This window comes from Chlorocebus sabaeus, chromosome 26 (genome assembly GCF_047675955.1).
Source record: "Chlorocebus sabaeus isolate Y175 chromosome 26, mChlSab1.0.hap1, whole genome shotgun sequence".
NCBI lineage: Eukaryota > Metazoa > Chordata > Mammalia > Primates > Cercopithecidae > Chlorocebus > Chlorocebus sabaeus.
In genome coordinates, this window is record NC_132929.1 from 15714505 (window position 1) to 15732476 (window position 17972).

General features: G+C 43.4%; 1 protein-coding gene across 2 annotated transcripts in view; it reads right to left on the reverse strand.

Moving 5' to 3' along the window:
- The window catches only part of GPR176 (G protein-coupled receptor 176), a 120779-nt gene extending 116173 nt beyond the window's left edge, over positions 1-4606 (reverse strand). For both annotated transcript variants that reach the window (XM_008017079.3, XM_073012046.1), the window contains exon 1: positions 3595-4606. In XM_008017079.3, the coding sequence (XP_008015270.2) occupies positions 3595-3766 (172 nt within the window). In that variant the 5' untranslated portion in view covers positions 3767-4606. The remainder of the gene's footprint in view (positions 1-3594) is intronic.
- Between the last annotated feature and the right edge of the window lie 13366 nt (positions 4607-17972).

Consider the following 17972-nt stretch of genomic DNA (forward strand, 5'->3'; position numbering starts at 1 on the left):
TGATTGGTGCCACTGAAGAGAAATCTAAATTATTTTACTCCATTTCAGTATCTACAACATACCCTAAAGATATGCCAAGATGTTGTATAAAGAAGGCTGAGAAACACTAGTTTATGCAAACCCCCAAAATACATATTATTTGAATAATATTATGTACAAGTCTTGCGTTCATTTTCAACACAGCAAATAATGTATCTTCCGGTTGGAATATTACAATTATTCCAAGTTCTTAGGGATTTTTCCTAATACAAGACACTAAAATAATTTTCAAAAAGAGGTACAAGACACGAGTAGTACAAATGAATTATTTTCACATAATAATGGGCCTCTGGAAATCTCAATAAAAAGAAGTCTATTTAGAGAATATAAGTATATTTAAATTTGTTTAAAGAGGAAAAAAAAAACTAATTTGTCTATGTTTGGGGGCAGAAGAAATAAGTAAACTAAAGTAAGTTACTTAATCAGTTATTTATCCAGGTACTATTCCATCCTCCCACAATTTACTTTTCAATCATACAGATTCCTTTTCTTTTATTCCTAATCTATGATTTTTCTCTATTTGGAGGCTTTATGAAATGTGCTTCCCAAGTTTACTTGCCTTGCATCTGACTGCACATGGCTTTGAAACTTAAGCTCTGAGCCTCAACAGACATTATCAGAATTCTAATGTACACAGATGCGCTTGAATGGGACAAGTCCTTAGAGAACAATGAATCAAGAATACCACTAAGTAGGCAGGGCGCTGTGGCTCACGCCTGTAATCCCAGCACTTTGGGAGGCTGACGCGGGTGGATCAACTGAGCTCAGGAGCTGGAGACCAGCCTGACCAACATGGTGAAACCCCATCTCTACTAAAAATACAAAAACTTAGCCAGGCGTGGTGGCAGGCACCTGTAATCCCAGCTACTCGGGAGGCTGAGGCAGGAGAATCGCTTGAAGCCAGGAGGCAGAGGATGCAGTGAGCCGAGCTGAGATTCTGCCATTGCACTCCAGCCTGGGCAACAAGAGCAAAACTCCATCTCAGAAAATAAAATAAAATAAAATAAATAAGTAACAAGTATATAGTATATCATAATGTTGTGATTCAGCTGAACTTTTTTTTTCCTTTTGGAGACGGAGTCTCACTCTGTTGCCCAGGCTGGAGTACAGTGGCAAAATCTCGACTCACTGCAACCTCCATCTCCTGGGTTCTAGCGATTCTCCTGCCTCAGCCTCCTGAGCGGCTGGGATTACAGGTGCATGCCACCACACGCGGCTAATTTTTGTATTTTTAATAGAGTTGGGATTTCATCATGTTGGCCAGGCTGGTCTCAAACTCCTGATCTCAAGTGATCCACCAGCCTCGGCCTCCCAAAGTGTTTCGATTACAGGTATGAGCCACCACGCCCAGCCCGGCTAAACTTTTAAGGAAACCAGACATACTGTCCAGATTTATGGGGTTTTTTCTGCATACAAAAAGGAGCAAATTTAATTCTCTTTTAGGAGAGTCCATGTAATGTTGAAGGGGTAACAGAAGACTCCCAGCTGGGCGCGGTGGCTCAGCCTGTAATCCCAGCACTTTGGGAGGCCAAGGCAGGTGATCACGAGGTCAGGAGTTCAAGATCAGCCTGGCCAACATGGTGAAACCCCGTCTCCACCAAAAATACAAAAATTGGCCAGACGTGGTGGTGGGTGCCTGTAATCCCAGCTACTCGGGGGGGCTGAGGCAGGAGAATCGCTTGAACCCAGGAGGCAGAGGCTGCAGTGAGCCAAGGTCGTGCCATTGCACTCCAGCCTGGGCAACGAGAGTGAAACTCTGTCTTAAAAAAAAAAAAAAAAAAAGACTCCTTAGCTTATCAGGCACCAAAGATCAAGAGGAAATCAGGTTGTCCTTTGGAGACATCTACTAAAGAAGGTTTTGCATGTCACTCACAAGTGCTATGTGTACAAAAGCTGAAATAAGGGCAGATTTATCTAGAAATTCCTGAATCGAATGCAACCTACAATTACGGAAAGGGCATGGGTAACAGAAGTAGCATTCATTAAATATTCACTATTTGCTATGTCTTTTACATACATGTCCTGTCTTCTATTTCAATAGTACTCAAATTTTTAGACTCAAACCATGAGAAAATTTCTCAGAATTTCTCCTCCCAACACCATCTTTCTTCAGAGTTAAAGTTATCCGTGGGGGTAGAAAAAAACATATGTATGTATGTATGAATGTATGCATGTATATGTATATTGGGGGGAAACCTGCAGAAATAAAAATACAGTCACTTCTACTACCTCTCCAATAACCCACACTTTAAGTGTGACAATACTCAGAATTTAACTCCCAAAAACCTACAATGCATCATGAATACTGAAAGTATTTTGAACATAGGCTTTTGCTTTGCTAATGTGCATTTAACATCCCAGTCACAAAAGCACATCTTAAAACACACACACACACCTAGATATAGCAATACTAATATCTACTCCTGAAAATATCCTCGTGACAAACAAATGGAAGAGAAATACTATGATAGAGTAGAATGGAATGATGACAATAATAGAAAGTATGAAGGGAAATTCCAAACATTTGAAATTCTTCTAAAAATAGTCTATTAAATGTCAGTTATCTTAGTTTCCATAGAAATTCACAAGTGTCTGCAAAAAGTAACCTATTCCTACTTTGAAACTTTACGACTGTTCTTGCCAATAACATCACATCCTTATAAACGTCACATCAGGGACACGGGAAAGGAAGCCACATATATCCAAGTGGTTTGCAATATGTTCAGTAGACCTCAATAGAAATGAATATTGCTTGTATCATTTAATGTTTGAAGAGGAGCGATAAAGACTATTGTCATTTCAGAGTAGTGAGAAGTACAGGTAGTTCTCACACTAGGAGTCTAATATGTTACTACTCACTCATTTCAATTCGTTGATCTTTTCTTCCCTGAACGACTATACCTAAATCTGGGATGTGTGTGTGTATTTTATCCTACCTTTATTCTGTACCTTAACACATAGATGGGGAAGTAGAGTGGGTTTTGTTTTGTTGTTTTAAAATCATCTACAGGCGACATATAGCTTAACTTCACAGGCTTGTTTACCAGCAGGTCGGTGTTCTGAAGAAGCACGCCGTAAAACATGCACAGAATAAGAGTCTATCAAAATAATCGTACATATTATTATTTCGATATATATATGGAAAGATGGGATCGCAAAACATCTTTAACAGAATGGGTAACATTCCTTTCAATCATCAGTAACAAATTCCCACAGAATCTTTATTCCTCGCTATTTGTAAACAAGAGCTGAAGCCAGCCGGGCACCCAGGAGCGTTCCGCCAGTGCCATCTGAGGAGGGGGACCCCCGCCTGGATCCCGCTCCATCCTCGGGCCACGAGGAAGCCCTGTTGGAACTCTTCCGCTCCCGCGTGGAGGCTGGAGTCCACCGTCCCTGCTTAACTACACTGCAGCTACCCGGGATCCTTAAGCCTCCTCCAACTCTGCACTTTGCCAGGCACCCGAAACCCACGGTGGCTGGGCGGCCCTGCTCCCGGCTCTCCGAGCCTGTACCCTCGGGGAGGCCCGGGCCGGAGGCACCCCGCGGGAGGCTTACCGAGCAGCGAGCCTATGAAGATGACGACCTGCACAGTGGTGGTGAACTGGCGGTACAGCTGCGCCTCGCCGAACTCCCCGAGCGCGCTGCGGTTCACGCCAGCAGCCTCGGCGCCGGACGCGTTGTGCGGCTCGCTGGCGTTTGGAGAGATCCAGCTCCCGTTATGTCCCATGGCGAGGCTGGGACTCCGGCTCCGCGCGCCGCCCGCCTCGGAGCCCCGCGCGGAGCCTCTCCTCCTCCGGGTGAGGAGGGACGCGCGGGCGCCTGGTGGAGTCCTGGAGGAGCCGGGGCAGCCGACGGGTCCCCTCACGTCTCCACATCGCCAACCCCGGCGCCCAGGAGGCGGGGAGGGAGGGAGGAGCGGCTGCGCCCCATGCCCACTCCCTCCTGGATCCCCGTCAGCAGCCACATGAAGGCGGCACGGTCAGAGCCCGCCGAGCGTCGTCCGTCCCTCCTCCAGGGTGGTCAGCGTGGCCCAGCCCACTCGGCAGGAATAGAAACACAGAAGGAGGCATTCGATGGTCAAGGAGGGCGCTCTCCGCTCCCGCTGCCTCCTTCAACCGCGGGACCTCCGCCCCCCCGAGGGCTAGGGCATCCCTCTCCAGTCCCCTCGGGCTGACGCACTCGGCTCCTCTCCCTAGCGGGAGGAGAACGTTTGGCCGGAGCTATTTTTCAGTCCTGCTGGCTTCGACGCTGGATGGCGATGTGAAGCCAACGAAATGCCCACGCCGAGTGGCCGGAGCCACGAGGGGACCCCCGAGTGCCCGACAGCGCCCATGGCTTGGGCGGAAAGCCCTGAGTGCCCACAGCAGCCTGGCCCTGCGCGCCCAGCCTCCCGACAAGACCCCCCTGCTGGGTCCTGCTTCCCAGCCCCTCACTGGGGGCTCCGACCTCCTGCCTCAGCACCGGCAGCGGGGACCCCGTTCCGCAGCGCCTTTTTGCCTCTGCATGGCTGGGCGCCCCCTTTCCTAGCCCCCTTCGGGCCCTCGGCCGCTAGAACAGAGCTTGACAGCCAGGCGGGGAAGAGGGAGGACGCCCCCAGCGGGGCAGCGGCACCGTCTGCGCGGCTGCTAGACTCTTGGTGCGCGCCTGGGGCAGCCGGGGACGCGCGGCTGGCGAGGATGGTCACGTGGCACTCGCGGCCCCGCCTCTCGCGCCCAGGCTGCCGCGGGGAGGGCGCCATCTTGGCCCCGCGGAGCGTGACTGTCTCGGCTGGAAGCGTGGGAGGCCGGAGGGTCCGTGACTGGCTGTCGTGGACACGCTCGCTACACTTCCCGGGGCTTCGCTCCATTTACTATTAACTGTCGTTACTCCTCTGTATGTCTCGTCAGCAGGGGCTGCCTGCGGTCTTAGAATTACGCGTCCCTGCCACCTGGGCAGGAAACCCAGTCTCCCGGCCCCTCAGTCAGGCCTTGGGTGTAGCTGGAGCATTTAAGAAAAATGAAATATAGAAACTCAGTGCATGGTTTTCTGGGCCTTTTCATTGAATATCATTTGTAAAATGTACACAATATAACCCAGGCCTAGTGGATTCCAGGACAGAAAAGGTTGGGAGCTGGGACAGTCAAGTAAACGAGAAGAAATGGTAAAGTAAGAGATGCCAAGTGGGAGAGGAAACTGTACGGATGCAGACAGAGGATCTGGGGTAAAGAGAAAAAAGATGTATAGTCGACTTTATGGAAACTCATTACTTTTTAATAAGTGAAGTACATGGTAGAAGACTTTGACATGTTGATTATGGGACTGGGACAAAGGACAGTAACTCAAGAATTGATTAAAATTACAGTTATTCCTTGGTTGCCCCAAGGATGATCCTGGTACAATATGGCTATTGCCTTTTCACTGGTAACCCTTATTTACTCTTGAAAGGGTAAAAAAATCCGTGTCTTGTGCATATTTGGAGTCTCACAATACCTTCACATAGTAATCTATGTGAGAATTATTTTAAACATTTTGGAGACCAAAAAGGGGAGAGAGAAAAAGAAAATTACTGATTACACTAATTGTATTTTTCCCCCAAGAACGCCATTACCAGTGGTTAACATTAGTTCCAAGAGTCCAGATACAGTTTTCAAGATGAAACCCTTTACACTATAATCATTAGAAACCAAAAATTGTAATTCACCAACATCCAGCATACTCATTGAGGAAGAATGTGTGTAAATAGAGTTGCTTGATAACAGTTATAAAAATACCCCTTTACCTACCTTCACCCTCCGTCCCGAATTCAAAACTAGTAAGAGTTGGGATAAAGGTATAGAAAAGAATCAGTTTTGCAGGTGTAAAGAATGGAGAAAGCAACAAACCGCTCTCATGTTTTCATTCTGAGAAGATATCGCTAAATTCTCAACAACCCCTCAATTGGTGTTAGGGTACCTGATTAGTAGAATCAAGAAATAACCCAATCAGCTGAGATCACCATGATTTTCAGACTTGAGAAAGGATTGCCTCTCAAAAATGAAGGGCTAAAGACAGGAATAGAGAGTGGCACAATTCTTAATAGTTGTGTGCTGTGTGAGGTTTTTTTAAGGATGAGTCAGAAGATCTTAAAATTGGTGATGTCAGAGATTGGACACAATTTAAATATGTATTAAATGTCTATAGTAGTGTTTTTTATAACTGTCTGGTTGTCTACCAGTGCACAACAAACCGTTACAAATTTAGTGGCTTAGAGCATGACTCCACAAGTGTAGCTCAGAGTTGCTGCCTGGGTCTGGGATCTGAAGGCTTGTTCACTCACATGTCTGGCAGTGGATGTTGGCTATTGACTGGGAACTCAGCTGGAACATCTGTGTGTGGCCTCTCCATGTGGCTGTTTGGCTTCCTCACAGCCTGGCAGTTATGCTCCAAAAGTGAGCATGCCAAGAGAGACAAGAGTCCCAAGAGGACAAGGCAGAAGCTGCACTGATATTTTTTTCTCTCTCTCTCTTTTTAGGTTAGCCAAGTGAAGCAGTGGTACTGGAGAAGGAACAAAGAAATCTGTAAAGTAGTTGTGATCAATTAGTTGTAAACACCACTGCACTCAGACTCAGACGAGCTTGCACTGACTTTTATGACCTAATCTCAGAGGTTGTACAGTGTCACTTCCACTGTCCTCTACTTGTTGAAGCAGCTACAAACACACCATATTTAAGTAAAGGGGACACTAATTGGGAGGAGTGTTAGTCACATTATAAGAAGAGCATGTGGAATGAGGGATAGTAGAGATATTGCAGTCATTTAAGGAAAATATAACCTCCCATAATGTTAAGATATATTTTCCTTTTGTAAAAAAAAGAAAAAAAAATGTACCATTTCAGGCCGGGCATGTTGGCTCACACCTGTAATCTTAGCATTTTGGGAGACTGAGGCCGGTGGATCACCTGAGGTCAGGAATTCGAGACCAGCCTGGCCAACATGGCGAAACCTCGTCTCTGCTAAAAATACAAAAATTAGCTGGGTGTGGTGGCAGGCGCCTATAATCCCAGCTACTTGGAAGGCTGAGGCAGGAGAATCACTTGAACCCGGGGCAGAGGTTGCAGTGAGCCAATATTGCCATTGCACTCCAGCCTGGGCAACAGAGTGAAACTCCATCTCAAAAAAACAAAACAAAAAAACTAAAATGTACCCTTTCAAATTTTTTTCTGAAATTAAACCTGAAAAGGTCAAAAAACACATAAATTACAGTCCATTTCAATTACTTATCATGTACAAGTATTGTCTAAGTCTATAGTAGTTCGGACTACAGTAGTTCAAAATACCTTACACAGGGCAGCTTATGAAAAACAGAAGTTTATTTCTCATAGTTCTGAAGGCTGGGAAGTCCAGGTTCAAGTTACTGGCAGATTCAGTGCCTGTTGAGGGACTGCTTTTGGTTCACAAATAGTCCCTTCTATCTGTCTCCTCATATGGTAGAAGGGTGCCTTTTTTATTAGTACCTCTATTTATTTTATTTTATTTTATTTTATTTTCTAGAGAAAGGGGTTTTACTATGTTGCCCAGGCTAGCCTCAAACTCTGGGCTTGAGCAATCCTCCCACCTCAGCCTCCCAAGTAATTGGGACTACAGGCACACATTAAAACACCTGGTTCCTATTAGTGCTTCTTTTTTTTATAAAGGCACTAATCTCTTCTATGGCACCAGAGCCCTCATGACCTAATTACCTCCCAAAGATCCCATCCCCTAATACCATCACATTGCTGATGAGGTTTCAGTATATGAATTTGGGGGGCTGGGGACACAAACATTCAGACCATAGTAGGTGTTACATTGATATGAGCTGGTAAGTGTTAACACCTGGCAGCAATCAGCTATACAGCCATAGATGAAAGCAGGTGATTAGAATTACTGGCCAACACATTTATGTGCTAGCTAATTTTTATTCAAAACTTTCTGAAGCTACAACCAAAGCAGCTAATGGGAAATGGAGTAGAGTAAAAACTAGGCAGTCTGTCACTCTAGATAGTGCTGTTAAAAGTAATTTTTCCTCCCAGTCCTCTCCTGTAATGAATAGTATAAGAAGGTATCCTCCCAACCTACAGGCACCTTCTGTTTCCAAAGTTTTAGTTGTCATGATAGTTAATTATATATGTGCCAACTTGACTGGGTTAAGGGATGCCCAAATAGGTGGGAAAACATTATTTCCGGGTGTATCTGTGAAGGTATTTCTAAGATAAGATTAACATTTGAATGGGTAGCCTGAGTAAAGCAGACTATGCTGCCCCATGTGGGTGGGCCTTATCCGAACGGTTGAAGGCCAAATTAGAACAAAAAAGCTGAGTAGAGAGGATTCCCTCTGCCTGACTGCCTTCGAACTGGGACGGTGGCTGTTTCCTGCCTTTGGACTTCAACTGAAACATCAGCTCTTCCTGAGTCTTGAGCCTCCTGGCTTTTGAACTGAAACAATAGTAATGGCTCTCCTGGTTGTCAGGCCTTTCGACTTGGACCAGAACTATACCGTCAGTTCTCCTGGGTCTCCAGCTTGCCAACTGCAGATTTTGGGACTCGTCAGCTTCCAGCCTCCATAACTGCATGAACCAAGTTTTTGTAATAAATCTCTTTCTATATGTCTATTTATTCTATTGGTTCTGTTTCCCTGGAGAACCCTAATGCCATAGGTAATTAAAAAAAAAAAAAAAAAAAAAAAAACCTCTTTCCTTCTCTGTTTTTCTCTTATACTTTTGTGGTGCAGTGATAGGCAAAATCACATACATGCTAATAAGTACTTTTCCAACAGGTACTTAACCTTGTTTAGGTGATAATCACTTGTCTTACCTTTGTATTCAGAAGAATTCCCAATTCCAACTTTCTTAGATATTTATTGAAGAGCAGGAGGAGGGCTGGGTGGAGGCAAGAAGAGATGGAATAGGATTTAGGATCATTGCAAAGACCGAGATAGTTGGGGAACGTAAAGGTTTTATGTGCCTTTCTTCTTCCTCCTCCCTCTGGTTCCCCATCACACACCCTCACATGCCCCCATGTGGCCTCTTACTAAGCAGGGAGAGAAGAGAAGAGCTGGAGAAAACGAAGTATTTTGTGTTGATAAGCCCAAGCAGCAGCATGCTGAGAAAAGAGGAGTTTTTATGGCCCTTGGCTACCCGTCTGGAATAAGTAGCTCTGTTTCCAAATGGCTATGTCTATGCCAATGTAAAAAGACATAGATAATGCAGATTATTGTGTAGACATTACTAATATTCAACAATATCTAATTTTCCTCTTCTTCCAGGCATACAGAAGACTATATTTCTCAGCTGCCTTTGCAGGTGGCAGGGTCATGTGACTATTATGACTAATAAAATGTGAGCAAAAGGGACGAGTCACTTGTGGGCTGAGGCAGTGAAAAGTTGTTTGTGATTCTCAAATCTCTCTTCTGTTCTGCCATTGCAATTGTGGAAGGAGATTTATGTTGAAATGGAAGAGCCAAAAGATTGAAGTAGTCTATGTCTCAGTCACCATATGGGAGGACAAACGCCCTGGAGAACTACCCAGGCACACAAGAAGTTTGTGTGAATAAGAAATAAAACTTTGTTGTATAAGCAATCATGATTTTTGGAGTTGCTTATTATCACAGCATAACCCAGCCTATCCTGGCAGACGTTGTTATGAAAATTGGGGCCTACATATTTAAGAGAGCACAGATTGTATTTCTGGGGAATGGAAGGTTTTAAGTCAGGACTTTAAAACTTTTCTGTGTATATTAGTAGTGGCAATAAGGATATCCTATGTCCTTATAAAATGAAAGTGGTAGCTGATAGTAGAGCCTCTGGGCATCTTTGATTTAAACTATTGGGCTTTTCACATCAAAAAAAGCATATTGGTCTCTGATAAACTTATGTTGTTGAAACAGTATTTTGGAGAGTACTTAAGCTTGGGGTAGGCAATAACCCATTTGTCTTTTCTTGGAGACCTAGATTGTCTCTTTACACAGGTTTCTACTAACGCTTTCAAGATAAAGAACCTAATATGGAGAGATAAGGGAGTATGAATATTGATGTCAGTTGTACCTCTTGAATATTTTGTTGTTGTTGTTATTGGTTTTAATGGTTAAAGTATCTTTTCTCACAGTGAGGAAGAAAATAGAGAAGACAAAACAATGTAGCAGCATTGACAGTAAGAAGCCAAGGATAACCACCAGAAAGAGAAAAGAGAGAAAGAGGAAGAAAGGAAGAGAGATGGAGAGACAAGCTGATGTTGAAGTTAAACAAAATTCTGAAAAGGGCATTTTTTGAAAATGAGAGAGATGCGGGCTGAATGATAGAGAAGCCCTTTCCTGCTGAGGGGCCGGAGCTAGGGGCTCCTGGGTGTAGTGTGGGGGTGTCAGGCCCTGACATGGCCACTGGATAGAGGACAGCACCTGAAATGGGGGTGGGTGGTGGGGCTGGGACCCTGGGGCATGGGCTGCATGCTCCAGAGCCCCAGGCTGTGGCTGACATCCTTTGAGTCTGGCACCAGGGCCTGGTTGAGGGTCCCCGGCAGTTCTCAGAGCTACAGAGGCAGGGGATCTTGATGTCTTCAGTGGGGGAACTCGTAGGCACAGGTAATCTCCTCGTTGGTGCTGTTGCACTGCTTGAAGTAGATGACTATCTTCTCGAAGATAGAACCATTTAAGATAGAACCATTCCAACTGTGTTCAAGTCACACTGGGCAGGTGCTTGACCTCTCTAAACTCAGTTTTCTCCTCTACTAGAGAAAAAGATGCCTATTTTGCAAGGCTGTTTTGAGGACAAAAAAATATTGAATCAATTAAAACCTCTGACAGTGTCTATATAAGATCAATTCCTGTTTGTTAATGTTTAAAGAAATCAAATATCACAAAGGGGAGAAGTCATCATCCAAGATTTTAAAACATTCTCTCTATAGATTTAAATAAAATACAAGCTTTATAGTTCAAAAATGAAAAAAAAAATTCACTTATTTTGCAATTAACGAACGACAGAGTGGCTTTGGGGGAATTTTGACTTGAAGATTTAGAAGTCCAGAATTTAGCCTTTACATCATTGGGCTAAATATGTTTACTTTTTACGGTTTTAGCTTTGGGCATGTTAAATTACCATCCAAAGCAATTATCTGTTTAAAAGACAATAAGACAGCCTTTCATGTATTCCAAATTATCCCAATATGTGGATTGGGAAACAGTTTTCTACTGATATGAGTCTATGAGTATATCTCCTAATGCACTTTCCCAGGAAAATGGCATTAGAAGGTATATCAGGAGTTTCTAGTAGTCCTTGTACCTACAGACTTCCTATTAAATTAATCAAGACTATCTGGGAAGGGGGAAGTTGAATAGTCCTTCCCTCCCTCTCCAGGAAGCCTCAATAGTCACATACACACAGACACACACACATAGTGATCATAAAGCAAACAGACTAATTTTTAATTTTATTTCATTTTATTTGAGACAGCGTCTTGCTCTGTCACTCAGGCTGGAGTGCAGTGGTGCAATCACAGCTCATTGCAGCCTCGACCTCCTGGGCTTAAGCAATCCTCCCACTTCAACCTCCCAAGTAGCTGGTACTACAGGTGCATTCCACCATGCCTGGCTAATTTTTATATTTTTTGTAGAGACAAGTTTCTGCCACGCTGCCCAGGCTGGTCTGAAACTCCCGGGCTCAAGCAACCCACTTACTTTGGCCTCCCAGAGTGCTGGGACTATAGGTGTGAGAAATTGTGCCTGGCTCAGACTAATTTTTTTGAGACAGAGTCTTGCTCTGTTGCCCAGGGTGGAGTGCAGCGGTGCGATCTCGACTCACTGCAAGTTCCACCTCCCAGGTTCACACCATTCTCCCGCCTCAGCCTCCCAAGTAGCTGGGACTACAGGTGCCTGCCACCATGCCCGGTAATTTTTGCTTTTGTATTTTTAGTAGACACGGGGTTTCACTGTGTTACCCATGATGGTCTCGATCTCCTGACCTCATGATCCACCCGCCTTGGCCTCCCAAAGTGCTGGGATTACAGGCATGAGCCACCATGCCCAGCTAGCCAAGCCTAATTTTTAATAGCAGATATGTGAAACTAAAATATCCATGAGTATTATCACCTTCAAAGGAGTCACCTTGGGAAGGTATTTAGCTGCTGAAGATTATCATGGTTTCTCAGCACCTTTTTAGGACTTCTCTTTTATAATTAATTTTGGAAGCTGACATATTTTTTTCCTGTATCACTTATCATAATAAATATGTCCTTTAAGAATAAATTGGATTTATTTTAAAGAGCCAAGTGTTATCTAAGACCAATTCTGGTGAATTAAGTGATTAAGGTAGTAATATTCTTTAGTAAAAGGTGGAATATGGATATAAAATACTATGACTCAGAGTCTGACTTGGAAGTAATGACACGGCTGTGGAATAAAGGTATATACCGATTCCAAAATTTAAAGGGCAAGACTCATTCGGGTACAGAAATATGTAAATGCACACAAACACCCACAAAGTAATGCAAAAGTCACTAACAATTTTTATTTCAGACTGTTGAGCAGCAGGAACAGTGTTGCCTCTCTGGTCCTGGCTGCCAAGTCACAGCATGCTGCAAGAACAAGTGCCATTACCTCCCAGAAGGGGAGACAGGAGTTGGCTGGAAAAGTATTCAAAGAAGTAATGGCTGGAAACTTCCTATATTTGGCAAAAATAATAAGCCTAGAGATTCAAGAAATTAAGCAAATTCTAAACAGAATAAGCCCAATGAAATTTACAAGATATGTCATAGTCAAACTTCTGAAAACTCAGACATGGAAAACTATCTTGAGGGCTGGGCACGGTGGCTCACGCCTGTAATCCCAACACTTTGGGAGGCCGAGGTGGGCGGATTGCCTGAGCCCAGGAGTTATACCAGCCTGGGCAACATGGTGAAACCCTGACTCTACTAAAATACAAAAAAAAAAATTAGCCAGGCGGGGTGGCATGTGCCTGTTGTCTCAGCTACTTGGGAGGCTGAGGCAGGAGAATTGTTTGAACCTGGGGGGTGGAGGTTGCAGTGAGCCGAGATCGCACCACTGCACTCCAGCCTGAACAGAGCGAGACTCAGTCTCAAAACAAAACAAAACAAAACAATAACAGCAAAAAGCTATCTTGAAAGTAGGCAAAGAGGAGTGCTACATTACCTTCACTGGGAAAACAATGTGATTGATAACAGATTTCTCACTGAAACCATGTAGGTCAGAGAGAAATGGCACAATATTTGTCAAGTACTGAAAGAAAATAACTGTTGGCCCAGAATTCTATATTCAATGAAAATATCTTTCAAGAATGAAGGGGAAAGGGCTTGCAGTTTTAAAATTTGGGAAACTGTGATCGAAATCTGAGAGCTTCTCTTTGGAACGTCAAGGACAAGCAGCAAGACCAGGAGATGTAGTTTGGGGGAGCAAGGAGGACATATAGGAGGATTAGAGACTCTTCTTTGGAGTACTAATCTAAAGGTTTAGGAAGTACTTGGATAATAAGGAAATGTTGAGGTGTCCTGATGAGTTGGTTTGTGAACCCCAAGTATACAAAGACATTCTTATGAGACAGAATGTCTCAAGGACTTAGAGGTTATCTCCCAGGAGTCAGTCAAGTGTTAATCTTTTCTTTTAAATATACAGAGTTTATACATCCCAAGCCTGCTTAGTTAACCCTGTATTGCACATACAGCAACCAAATGCAATGTGTGGACCTTGTCTGAATTTTGATTCAAACAAACCACTGTAAACAAAACAAAACGAAACAAAACAAAATGACCTTTTCTTTTTTCATGTAACAGTTTATTAAGGTATAATAGACATGTAACAAACACATTGCATATATTTAAATTGCACAGTTTGATAAGTTTTGATATATGCACAGACTTGTGAAATGATCACCACAATCAAAATAATGAATGTATACACACATCACTACCAAGAGTTTCTTCTTGTTCCTCTTTAATCCCTCCATCTGGCTCTTCTGTGTCCTCCCTATCCCCAGGCAACCACTTATCTTCTTTCTGTTACCAAATTTGTATTTTTCAGAATTTTATATAAATGGAATTATGTAGTATGTACTCTACATCTGGCTTCTTTCACTCAGCATAATTATTTTGAGTTTGTCTATGTTGTTGCTATATCTATAATGTATTTCTTTTTATTGCTGAATAGTATTTCATTGTATTGATATACCTCAATTTGTTTATACCTCAGTATGTCCATCTTGTGTTGATGGGCATTTGGTTTGTTTCCAGTTTGGGATATTACAAATTAAGGTACTATGAATATTTACATACAAGTCATTGTATGGACATGTGCTTTTGTTTCTCTTGCATAAATGCCTGGGATGGAATTGCTGTTTCATATAATAGGTATATGCTTAAGTTTTTAACTAAAATGGATGATAGGCCGAAAGGTAAAATCTAACACTATTTAGATGAAGACATAGAAGAAAACATTTGTGGCCTTGGGATAGGTGAATATTTCTTAGATATGACTATAAAACATATTTCATATAAGAAAAATGACAAATTAAATGTTCTCTAAAGTAAGAAACATGCTCTTTGAAATACAGTTAAGAGAATGAAAAAGCAAGCCACAGACTGGATGAATATTTTTGCCTATCACATATCTGATAAAAGACATGTCTGGCCTGGCGCAGTGGCTCACACCTGTAATTCCAGCACTTTGGGAGGCCAAGGTGAGCGGATCATGAGGTCAGAAGTTCAAGACCAGCCTGGACAACATGGTGAAACCCTGTCTCTACTAAAAATACAAAAATTAGCTGGGTGTGGTGGCATGTGCCTGTAATCCCAGCTACTCAGGAGGCTGAGGCAGGAGAACTGCTTGAACCTGGGAGGCAGAGGTTGCAGTGAGCACAATCGTGCCACTGCACTCCAGCCTGGGTGACAGAGCGAGATTCCATCTCAGAAAAAAAAAAAAAAAAAAAAAAAAAAAGACATGTCCAGAATATAAAAATATTTCTCAAAAGTTAGTAAGAAAATAAAAACAAAATTTTTAAATGCACCGAAGATGTGAACAAAAACAGAAGACAGAAGATATATGAATGGAAAATAATCATGTGAAAAGATGCCCAACATCATTAATCATTAGGAAAATGCAAGTTAAGACACACTAAGAAACTACTAAGCACCAATTACTATGTTTAAGATTAAAAACAATACAATACCAATTACTGGCAAAGAGGTGGAACAACTGAAACTCCCATAAACTGATGGGAATATAAAATGGTACAACCACTTTGGAAAACACTTTGACGGTTTCTTTTCATTTTTGTTTTGAAGTTTGACTTTAAAATAATTTCCAACTTACATAGAAGTTTCAAGAGTCATTCGAAGAGCTCTCATATATCCTTCACCTAAATTCTCCAATGTTCAACATTCCACATTTGATTTAGCATCATCTTTCTTCTTTTTCCTGAATCATTTGGGAGCTAACTGCATATTTAATACATCACTGCCCCCTTAATGCTGCACTGGAAATTTCCTAAGAAGGAAGACACTATTCTACATGTCAACAGTACAACAAAGTCAGAAAATCAACAGTGGTATAATACTGCCATCTAATCCACAGACTCCTTTCAAATTTTGCTGTTTGTTTTAATTATATCTTTTATAGGTCTAGCATCCAGTATAGATTCTAATTTTATACAATGGAAATATTTGAACATAGATTAGGTATTAAATGATGTTAAGAAATTGTTAATTTTTTTTTAAGAGACAACGTCTTACTCTGTTGCCCAGATTGGAGCGCAGTGCTGCAGTCATAGCTCACTGCAGCCTTGGACTCCTGGGCTCAAGCCATCCTCCCACACAGCCTCCTGTGTAACTGGGACTACATGTCACCTTGTCCAGCTAATTTTTTATTTTATTTTTTGTAGAGATGGGGCCTCACTATGTTGCCCAGGCTGGTCTCAAACTCCTGGTCTCAAGTGATCCTCCACCTTGTGCTGGGATTACAGGTGTGAGCCACTGTACCTGGCCAAATGGCTACACGTTTAGGGCATAAGGTTAGTAGTATGTTATGTTGGTTCCTTTTCTAGTTAGAGATACATACTTAGGTATTTATATTTTTTAATTATATGATTGAGATTAAAAAAACACTCCTGAGGGATGGAGAGAAGAGATGAAATAAGATTGACAAAATATCTATAGTTGTTGAAGCTGGATGATGAGTACAGAGGAGTTTGCTTCTATGTATGTTTGACATTTTCATAAATACAGGTTTACAAATTTTTTTTTAAAAAAGACCAATAGAGAAATGGAATAATTTTAAGGATTAGAGTGCAATGGCCATATTTGCAATTTAGAAACATTACTCTGGCTGCAATAGGAAGAATAGCTTAATGTGGCACAAGCATGAAGACAGTGACTAATTAAGAGAGCCATTGAAGTAACCCAGGGAATTGGTGACAGTAGCCTGAACTAAGTTAGTGGCAATGGGTTAGAGCATAGTGGATGGACAGAAGTCGTGACTATTTGGATGTGAGTTGAGAGAAAGGGAATTCAGAATCCCACTCAGTTGGATGGTGCCATTTGCCTAGTCAGAGATCACTGGAGAAGGAACAGGTCTCCAGCAGAGGGAAGATGATGATTTAAATTGGCCTTGGGTCAAGCTAGTGCAGTTATCTGGCCAGAACTGAGTGGATAAATGGCAGCAAGGTATTTAAACAATCATTATTTAGTGAACAGTGGAGAAGTAAGCAAGGTAGACAGAAGAAACATGTCACTTAAACCTAACTTGGGTTAGTACAATAGGATTATTCTAAATGGACATGCAGCATTAGTAAGTTACTGAAGATGAAATGCAATAACAATGTCTGGGTAGACAGGTTATTTTATAAACTTGAAAAACGACGACTTGAGGCAGGATATAACACAAAGACTCCCTAAATTCACATTGAGTGAACTGGGAAGGGAACATAATTCTCTTCATGGGAAGGTAGCTCACAAAGACGCCTGAGTGGAAAGAGTTTTCAGTGGAATTTTCAAGGTGGTACTGCATATCCCCAAAGCTGTGGAATGTAGGGACAGAGAACATATGTGGGGGTGTTGAATCTGTGGTTAAGAGAGTAAGTTTGGGGGTACTAAAGTGGAGGAAGGAGAGGGGGCGGTCACAATTTTTACTCGCAGTAGTCTTGTTCTGAGGAGGTTCAAGGTGAAACTAGAAGTGACTTCAGAACTCATCGACGTCTGCCCTTTAAGAGTTTCCGGGCTGGGCGCGGTGGCTCATGCCCGTAATCCCAGCACTTTGGGAGGCCAAGGAGAGCGGATCACAAGGTCAGGAGATCGAGAACATCTTGGCCAACATGGTGAAACACCGTCTCTACGAAAAATACAAAAATTAGCCGGGCGTGGTGGCGCGCGCCTGTAGCCCCAGCTACTCTGGAGGCTGAGGCGGGAGAATCGCTTGAACCCGGGAGACGGAGGCTGCAGTGAGCCGAGATCGCGTCACTGCACTCCCGCCTGGGGAACAAGAGCCGAAACTCTGCCAAAAAAAGAAAAAAAAAAAGAGTGTCCCGCAGTAGTCATGCCAGGGTGGAGAAGTTCCAGCAAGCACTTCTGTTAAAGATACTTGTTTCGTGAAAACTATACAATGTGGCGTTTTCATTCCTATCTGTGTGATTCATTTCTTAGTTTCCTGGAGTTCCTTTGCTCCCCTTCCCTCAGCAGGATGTGGGCAAAGCTGTGCTGCGGCCCTCTTCCTTCGCTTGGGCTTCTGGAGCCTCCGGAGCTGGCTCCCGACGCGCAGCTCCGCCCACGGCCCGTCCCCCGAGCCTGGCCCCGCCCGGCGGCGTCGAGCCCCGCCCACGAGTCCTTCTCCCGCGCGGAGTCTCACCCACAGCCAGTCCCCGGCGCGGAACCCCGCCCACGATCCCGTCCTAGCGCGGAGCCCCGCCCACGAGCCCGTTTCCAGCGCGGAGCCCCGCCCACAGCCTGTC